At 42.5% G+C, this 9,990-nt stretch overlaps 1 protein-coding gene across 1 annotated transcript in view; it reads left to right on the top strand.

The window, feature by feature from the left end:
- Positions 1-9,990, top strand: part of macf1b (microtubule actin crosslinking factor 1b) — a gene marked incomplete at its 5' end in the record, with an annotated part of 45,934 nt that overhangs the window by 20,456 nt on the left and 15,488 nt on the right. Inside the window, 7 exon segments of the mRNA XM_014019107.1 lie at positions 1,392-1,589; positions 4,514-4,642; positions 4,761-4,931; positions 5,370-5,525; positions 5,612-5,818; positions 5,946-6,065; positions 6,166-6,335. Of these exon segments, the coding sequence (XP_013874561.1) occupies positions 1,392-1,589; positions 4,514-4,642; positions 4,761-4,931; positions 5,370-5,525; positions 5,612-5,818; positions 5,946-6,065; positions 6,166-6,335 (1,151 nt within the window).

The following is a 9,990-nucleotide window of genomic DNA, read 5'->3' as shown; positions in this document are numbered from 1 at the left end:
GTGGGAGGTGGTGCCTAACGCTAAGCGGAGACTCGTCTTTTCTATACTGGGGCAAAAAAGTGTTCATCTGAGTTAATATTTTGGAAGAGCTGAAACAGTGGCTGTCACAGAACAACTCAGTCTGTGCGCGCCATGCTCCCGTAACAGCGCTGTCGAGGAGAGGAGTTTGGTCACGTGAGCAAAGTTGGACATATCTGTTAGAAAACGATGCTCTGAACACATAAACTTATAGTGGGTTTGATTTTAGATAACAACGTCTCGGGTAGCTCAGTAGCGAAGTGTGGAGGATGGAGTTTGCTCACTCAGGACAGGAGCTGCAGGCTAGTGATGTGCAGATTGAGACTGAAATATCAATACTATTGATACCAGAACTTTATGTTATAGAATCCATACTAAAATCAAAATATCAATACTTTGATACTTTATTTCCCACTATTTTCCTGTTAATGATGTACATTATGTGAAAAAACTAAACTATTCCAATCTTGTCTAAATCATATGTGGTTGGAGGTAACTAGTTTTTCTCCCGCTTGGGTAATGCATCAGCACAGCGGCCTGTGCTCAGTCAGTCACTCAGTCTGTAGATGTACGGCAGGTCATTTTAACATAAAATCTGCTTTGTCTGACTGTCTGTAACTACATTCTAGATGAGGGGTTCCCAAACGTTTTCATGCCACGCCCCCCAAAAAAGCATTAGCTCTGGCCAGACATCTTCTTGCAAACCCTCAAACAATGCTACAAAATATACAAATTAACAACTTTTAGATTTTTTTCTCACATTTATTCACTATTCAAAAATTATTATATTTCTTTAGAAAAAGAAATTTAATATGTGGAGGTAGGGTTAGGGTTAGAAAGACTTTTAAAATATTAAATAAATTACAATGTCATGTATTATTTATAAAGCGGTTATTTGAAAAACACTACTTTTTAAGATTTACCAGACACATTATGTGTGTTAYCACAWAGTATCGGTATCGGATCAGCATCGCCGATACCAACTAAATTTTACTCGGTATCAGTACTGGAAAGAAAATTGGCAGTGTCGAACATCACTACTGCAGGCTCACTGGTATTTATCCTGCTAACTGCTGCACCGACATCAGAAAGACCCACCCTGCTCTGCTCTGATTGGATAAAGCTGTAGAGTTTGTTTGATCTGTTGAAAACAGCGTTTGTTTAAACCTGTATCAGACTGGGCGGTTTTAACGAGACTGCAACAGAAAATAAGCAGGTTCTCCAACACGGGCAATTTGACGTCGGTCATGAAATTAGCATATCATGATATAATTTATTTTCCAAGTTTTTGCAAGTTTTTTTTACTGGTATTGTCCTGAATGATATGATATGATATGGCCCAGCCCTACTCTGATGCTTTTCTCTTCTCAAAGGTGTTACGGAACGATGTCATGTCTCATGTTCGCACGGTTGAGTCTCTGAACCAGGCTGGCAGGAAGCTGCTGGAGGCCGGTTCTGGAGATGGCACACATGGTCTGCAGTCACAGCTGGAAGAGCTGAATGAAAGTTGGGAATTTGTTCGGTGTGAGACTGAACGAAGGCAGCTGGAACTGGAGAACAGATTAAGTCAGGTGAAACAACTTTTTTGTTTATTAGAATTACAGCAAATGCTAGATGTCAGTGTGCTCATAAATACCCACATGTTCATACAATGCATGTCAATAAGCAGTTATCACCTGTTGCTGTCTGTAGTTTCAAAATGCTGTTTGATGATGACCTCTGGTGGTAGATTTCTTTCTTTTTCTTCTAAACAAGTTTTAGTAAAAGGTTTCATGGCAGTGAGTTTACATGAATAACATTTTACAGTCTTCATATGAAGAAAGTCCTGGGCTCAGATTTATAAGATTGCGTGGAAACCATACTAAAAGTGAACGTACGGCCAAAACGCAAAAATGGCGTATGCCAAAAAAAAAAAAAAAAAAAAAAAAAAAAAAAAAATTCAGCTTTATAAAGCCGTGCATACGCATGTTTCTGCGCACCTTTCAATTTTAGATCACAGCCGCACCTCAGAGTCTGCGCACAAGGTCACGCTTCAGGTTCTGCCCTCTACTCGTCCACACTCAACCACAAACAGTCAATGCAAAGTACCTCATGAATGTTAAGGTGTATTTTCTGTAAATCAGTCAGCTGATCAATGTAAAAAAAAGATTGGCCAGTTCAGACATGCTCCATCGTGCGTCGACAGGTGCTGACAACTGCTCACGTGAACAGATTGTCTGTAATTGACACAGCTTTTCCCTCATTTTGCAGGTTTACAGACGTTTAGAGTAATCTAATGATTTTTTTTCAAAAACTCAGCTTCAAATTCATTTTCTCTCAGAGCCTGCAGGATGATAAAAACAATAAATAAAATGAAATAATGAAATAAACTACCTCTTCTCCCCTGTCACTCCATCTCCTGCCTGTTACCTGCGGCTGACCGTCCCCCCACCAGGGGGCTGAGTAGCAGCGGGCCCCCAGATAAACCAGCAGGAGGGGCAGCCCAGACCGCAGTCTGACAAATACCCAAACATACACATACACAATCGCACCATCCCACCCTCACCCTCACCTCCACTCAATCAAAGACATACAAGGACGCCACATTCCACTCATACCCCCGATACACACTCTATAACCCCCACGTCCAGGACATGCACCCACCCCCTATTGGAGGCAGCACACACCTGAACCCAAGAGGTAGACCCAATCATTCTGAGGTGGAGAGAAGCAGATAGCCAAGGCCCGGCCCGGGCCGCACCAGGACACCCGGCCAGCCCCCCGCCGCAGAGAAGCCATGCCCATGGCCACCCCACCACACCGCCAACGGCCAAGTGCACCCCCCCAGCCGACCACCCCCCGGAACCCGGCAGCCACCCCAGCCAGGGGGCCACCCACAGGAACGTGATGAATGAGATGAAGATGAGATGAATCTTCAAGCTGAGGTGTTGAGGGGATCCGTTTTGGTGACCTTAGGATCGCATCTCTACTTTTTGCGGATGATGTGGTCCTGTTGGCTTCATCAGAATGAGATCTGCAGCTCTCGCTGGAGCGGTTCGCGGCCGAGTGCGAAGCGGCCGGGATGAGGCTCAGTGCCTCCAAATCHGAGGCCATGGTCTTGAGCCGGAAAAGGGCAGAGTGCCTTCTCCGGGTCAGGGGGGTCGCCCTGTYTCAAGTGGAGGAGTTTAAGTATCTGGGGATCTTGTTCACGAATGGGGGAAGAACGGAGCGGAAGATCGACTGGCAGATTGGCGCAGTGTCTGCTGTAAAGCGGGCGCTGTACAGGTCTGCAGTGAAGAGAGAGCTGAGTCAGAAAGCGAAGCTCTCGATTTACCGGTTGATCTACGTTCCTACCCTCAGCTATGGTCATGAGCTTTGGGTCATGACCGAAAGAACGAGGTCCCGGATACAAGCGGCCGAAATGGGTTTCCTCCGCAGGGTGGCTGGGCTCTCCCTTAGAGATAGGGTGAGAAGCTCAGTCATCCGGGAGGGACTCAGAGTACAGTAGAGCCGCTGCTCCTCCATGTCAAGAGGAGCCAGTTGAGGTGGCTCGGGCATCTGGTAAGGATGCCTCCTGGACGCCTCCCTGGTGAGGTATTCCGGGCACGTCCCACCGGGAGGAGGCCCCGAGGAAGACYCAGGACACGCTGGAGGGACTATGTCTCTCGGCTGGCCTGGGAACGCCTTGGAGTTCCCCCGGAGGAGCTGGAAGAAGTGGCTGGGGAGAGGGAGGTCTGGGCCTCCCTTCTGAAGCTGCTGCCCCCGCGACCCGACCCCGGATAGGCGGAAGGAAATGGATGGATGGATGGTTGTGTGTTTAGATAATTGTTAAAAACACAGTTAATTGGAAGAACTGCAGATTTTAACCAATTTATAGAGTAGTCAGAAACTTTTGAAAAAGAGTTTATTAATTCAATAACTTTAGATATTGAATTTTCCGAGTGTGGTTCTAATTCCTCACTTCACCATCTGTGTCGCAGTATCACGTCTCCAAAATGAGCATTCGCATGGGTCAGAGCTGGAGTGAGGGACCCCACATTTTCATGTCAAGTTTGGATTTTATAAATCACAACCTTGGTGTTGAAAAGTGGCGTACACAAGTTTCTGGGCTCCTTTTTTGCATACGCAAGCTTTATAAAGCTGACCACTGCTCATTTATCATTGCTGATCAATTGTATGCCCTTATTTAAAGCACACCACCATGTTTCAAAAGCTCAGTTTCAAATGTATTTAACATATCAGAACAAGTAGGACCTTAACAAATCAATAAATAATATCAAATAACCATCTTCCAACCCGCTCTGCTGCTATAAATTAGTTCTCCCGTCCTCATTTCCTCCTGTTTTGTGCTTCAGGTGCTGTCATATCCTCTGCCAACAGTCCGCCTGCACCCCACCCCCCACCCCCATGTTTGATTAATACAGATTGTTTTTCTGAAAATTACAGCTTTTTGAGGCTCATTATACAGGTAAACGTCTGAAGGGGTTGACGTGTATGATGTTTTATTTTATTACAGGTGCAGGATGTTACCATGGAGATTCAGGACCTTATACAGTGGCTGGAAAACACAGACCTCAGACTGTCTTTGTCGAAAACAACTTGGGGCATGCCTGATTCTGCAAGTGAACGGCTCAATGCACACTTGGTAACATTTAAGTATCATTGAAATACAAAACACAAAATGTAGTCACTGAAGCTAGCATTTTTTTCTTTAATTTAAAACAATTATTTATTAACTCTGTTGATTTTCTTATCCACAACAGGAGCTGTGCAATGAGATGGAATCAAAGCTTCATGCGTACACACGTGTGAACAATGCTATTCACAGGATGCTGGAGCAGAGTGACCTTGTGCGAGGGTCATGCACAGAACACAACTTATCTATTCTTGAACAAAAGTGGACATCTGTTTATAGCAAAGTTCAGGACCGCAAAGTAATTTAATTTACTGATACTCGTTATGTAAATTAAATTTATTTTCAAAGCATTTCATCATGAATATAAGTACATTATTAATACTTAATGAGATGTCCTGATGCATCTCAGTAATCCAGGTAGAAAAATCTAAAAGAAAAAGAAGTAAGTCCTCTGGACGGGTTCTTCTTTAATGAAACGCTTCGTCTCCCCTCTGAGAGGCTTCTTTTGTCTGAGGAGTTTCAGGTGAACCCAGCCTTATAAGCACTGCCTCCACATGGTGGACAAACAGGTTAGTCACATGCAAAAGAGGGACATCAGCCTAATGATAGGTTGTTAGTGCCTCCTCAGACTGAAGAAGTTTCTTGGAGGAGAGACAAAATGTTTCATTAAAGAAGAACCCGTCCAGAGGACATACTTATTTTTCTTTTTGAACTTAATGAGATATTTTACTTGCAGGCAAAGCTGATAGAGGGGCTGAGTCTGGCCAAGGAGTTTCACAGTATTGTCCAGGAAATTCTAACAAAGATGAATGAATGTGAAGAGTCTATTGGGTTTCTTCCTCCTCCCAGCTTTGTTCTGGACACAGTTTCCACACAGCTGCTAGAACATAGAGTAAGATTATTGAAGTTTTTTTAACATGTACTTTACTTCTGCTTCTGGTTTGTTGTTTATTCATAACAATGTCCTTATCCTCACAGAAGTTGGTGAATGAGGTTAACAGTTACAGTGAGAAGAAGACCACAGTGGAGAATGCAGGCCGTAGGCTGACAGAGCTGAGTAGGAAGGAAGACTGTGATGTCATTCATAACCTAATTATGACTGTTCAGGATCGATACAAAAAGCTTCAGCAGCGAGCGTCAGAGAGAGGCCGGATGCTGGAGGAGGTTAAAAAGAATGTTAAACAGGTATAGGAGCACTTATTTTCAATGTAAAAGAATATCTTTCATCATTGTTAAACTAACACCTTAAGTGGACCAAGTGCTGCTGAGAGAAAGAGTAGCATAACATTTCTTTTAATTTCTCATATTTCAGTTTATTGAATCCTGGCGCCTCCTTGTGGACTGGATGACAGAGATTGAACAGACAATAGATACGCATAAAGAGATTGCTGTGTCTCATGAGGAAATAAAGCAACAGCTGACTGAACAGAAGGTGCAGATATCCCCAGAAGCAATTTAACTTGTAGGTCCACTGGTTATTTTTCAGAACTGAATATATATATTATTTAATCCTTGTTTCCTCTTGTAATTAGGAGTTTCAGAAACTGCTGAGACTAAAGAGGCCCATGTATGAAGCCACGATGAAGAGCGGTCGCACCCTCCATGACAGAGCTCAGAGCAATCATGACAGGCAGCATTTGGAGAACCTGCTGGCTGAACTCAAAGACACATGGGACACCATCAGCGGCAAGTCTATTGAAAGGTAGGGACAGGTCGTGAATGTATTTTACAGGGGGGTCAAGCTGAGTTACAGATTGGGAAGGGATGGCAGTGGCACTTGTAAACAGCCGAAGAAGAAGAAAAAAAGCTATTGTTTTATGAGTTTGTCAAAATTTAGTGGGACATATTATGCAAAATTCACTTTTTTAGTTAAATACATTTTGTTGCGAACGTGGAGTCTGTTGGAGTGAAGAAAATTTGAATTTCGTATCTCCCGTTACTGCAAAGATACAGTGGGTTGTGAAAGTTTGGGCAGCCTTGTTAGATTTCCTGATTTACCTTTATAAATCATTGATTGTTTGGATAAAAAACATATGTAACATATATCATATAGGGGACAAACACAGTGGTATTTGAGAAGTGAAATGAAGTTTATTTGATTTACAGAAAGTGTGAAACAATTGGTTAAACAAAATTATGTAGACGCATAAATTTGGGCACCAAAGGAAAAAAAAACACCTTAACTCAACATTTAGTAGATCCTCCTTTCACAGAAATAACAGCCTCTAAACACTTCCTAAAGCTTCTAATGAGAATCTCGATTGTGGCTGAAGGTATTTTAGACCATTCTTCTTTACAAAACATCTCTAGTTCATTCAGGTTTGATGATTTCTGAGCATGGACAGCTCCCTTTAAGTGACACCACAGATTTTCAATAATATTCAGATCTGGGGACTGAGATGGCCATTCCAGAATGTTGTACTTGTTCCTCTACATGAATGCCTTAGTAGATTTTGAGCAGTGTTTATGGTCGTTGTCTTGTTGGAAGATCCAGCCCCGGCGAAGCTTCAGCTTTGTCACTGATTCCTGGACTCCAGAATCTGCTGATATTGATTGGAATCCATGCGCTCCTCAACTGTCACAAGATTTCCAGTCCCTGTACTGGCCACACAGCCACACAGCATGATGGAACCACCAAATTTTACTGTTGGTAGCAGGTGTTTTTCTTGGAGTGCTGTATTCTTTTTCCTCCATGCATAACAGCCCTTGTTATGCACAAATAACTCTATTTTGGTTTCATCAGTCCACAACACCTTATTCCAAAATGAAGCTAACTTGTTCAAATGTGCTTTAGCATACCTGAAGTGGCTCTGTCTGTGATGTGGGTGGAGAAAAGGCTTCCTCTGCATCACTCTCCCATAAAGCATCTCCTTGTGTAAAGTGTGCTGAATAGTTGAACGATGCACAGGGACTCCATCAGCAGCAAGATGATGTTGTAGGTCTTTGKTGCTGTCTGTGGGTTGACTCGGACTGTTCTCAACATCCTTCGCTTCTGTTTATTCCAGATTTTTCCTGGTCTGTCATGTTGAGCCTTGACTTGAACTGTGCCTGTGGTCTTCCATTTTCTCACAGTGTTTCTCACAGTGGAGACTGAAAGCTGAAATCTCTGAGATAGCTTTCTGTATCCTTCCCCTAAACCATGACAGTGAACAATCTTTGTTTTCAGGTCATTTAAAAGTTGTTTTGAGAATCCCATTTTGCGACTCTTCAGAGAAGATGCAAAGAGGAGAAAAACTTACAATTGCCCCCCTTAAATATCCTTTCTCATAATTGGAGTCACCTGTGTATGGAGGTCAGGGGTCACTGAACTTACCAAACCAAATTTGAGTTCCAATAATTGTTCTAAAGGTTTTGAAATCAATAAAATGACAACTTATCTGAGCAGACCTGGAAAACTTCACTGTCTGCCTGTTAGCGACTGTTAGCAATGTCTGGAGTGAGCATCTGCTACAGCCTGGATATCCATGCCGCAGATCGAGTGCTTACCCCGGTCAAAGGACAGTGAGCTGGGCTTGGGCTCCATGTCCTTGGAGAGGAGCCAAACCCACTGTGCCTAAATGCATACCTGTATTATCAGGCATAAAAATGGCTGATGAGCCTTCCAACCTACTAGGATGTAGAAGCGGGACATTCTGTGCACACAATGTATGATACCGATAACTGCTAATAATGGCCATTTAATGTATTGACAACATTCTAAGCTGGTGCAAGAAGAAACAAAGATTTCTGATGACAAAGATTTCTGATGTGTGGAAAAAAATTGTTTTGCAAAAAATTTGATTTTTTTTTTTTGAATAAAATATATATTTTTGTTTGGATGAAATTACTTTTTTTGGTTGAAATTTTTTGATTGAAACTGCTTTTTTTGTTTGATTGAATTTAAAAAATCCTCTTTACAGCATAGATCACAATTATTGGCAAATGTCCAAGTTTGTAACTTAGGTGATGACATCATCTAGAGTCTTTTAGGACAGCCAATAGAGACTTTTCTTACTGAGGAGATGACAACAGTCGTCAGTGACTTGAAATCTCACTCTCAGATCAGATCAGAAGCTCAGATCAAAACTTGAGAGCCCTGTGAATGATTGAAATTCAATTCAGTTTAATTCAAAAATATCTTATTGATCCCAAAGGAAAATTACTGTTCAGAACAACACATTCAAGAGAGACAAAACAAATACAAAAACCTGAATCATATAAATGAGAGAACAAATGCCCCAGGTCCTGTAGCCATAAAGAGGCACTACCTTTGCATTAGAAAAAAAATAGCCAACATGAGGATAGATGAGGGTAAAAAAAAAAGGAACGTCTCATGCTATGTCCTCTCAGGACACAATTTGAGGTTACATAAAAAAAACAAACTCTGCACTGAGCGTTAAGGGTAGGAGGTAGGGGAGGCATAAGGGGTGAACATGTGTGGGGTATGGGTGAGGGGGATAGAGGGAAGCAGAGGGATGGTGTCAGTGAAGGCAGTAAGTTAAGAGGAGGATGTATCTGAAACCATGACATTTTGTATGTTCATGTGTGAACATCTGTGGAATAAAACTGTGTAACCAGTCCACAAACAGCCCCGCCCAGCCATAGTCTCAGAATTCTGATGTTGTGTTCATCTGCTCTGCCTTTGGTTGCTTTCAGACTCCAGTTCACAGACATAAGTGGGAGGAGGGATAGGGCAGAGCATCAGTTGACATAACCTCCAGGAGAGTTTGAGATATCCAGCCTCCAAGGTCACGTAGGGGTGCCAAATTCAAATAATCACTATTTGTTTTGGTGCAGCCTGGCACTGTTGATTTACTTGTCAGTCTTCATGTCTCACTAGAACTCTCAATGGAGAATTCCAATCAGCCAAATTTCTTGGTTCAAGATCTATACCATAATTTCCACCAGCAGGCTTGGGACCCACAGCTGGCCTGTAACCCTCAGCAAGGATCCCCTCTGGTTTGCAATTCTGCTCCAAAAGTGTCTGAGTGTTGACAGCTCGGCATATTCTTTCACACAGGCCAGGCAGCCTCAACAAGGCCCGAATAGCTGCTGACACTTGACAAATTTCATGATAGGCCAGGTATCCACAAGCTCCAGTAAGCAGATATCCTGTTCTCAATAATTTAATTATGTAGACATCTTCAGTGTCCTCGACTAACAGCACATCGTCTTTCACTCACTCCAGGAATCCCTAACATGTCCCATCAAGACATGTTATTTCCCAGTCTTTTTGTAGAAAAAAAATTGATCAATAGCATTGAGTTAGCTGACCAGATCCATAATTTCCAGTTTTGGAAGATATGCAAGATGGGCTCCAAAAAGATAAGATAAGATAAGATAAGATAAGATAAGATAAGATAAGATAAGATAAGATA

The sequence above is a fragment of the Austrofundulus limnaeus genome, unplaced genomic scaffold, assembly GCF_001266775.1.
Source record: "Austrofundulus limnaeus strain Quisiro unplaced genomic scaffold, Austrofundulus_limnaeus-1.0 Scaffold209, whole genome shotgun sequence".
NCBI lineage: Eukaryota > Metazoa > Chordata > Actinopteri > Cyprinodontiformes > Rivulidae > Austrofundulus > Austrofundulus limnaeus.
This window is presented reverse-complemented; position numbering and strand designations above follow the sequence as displayed.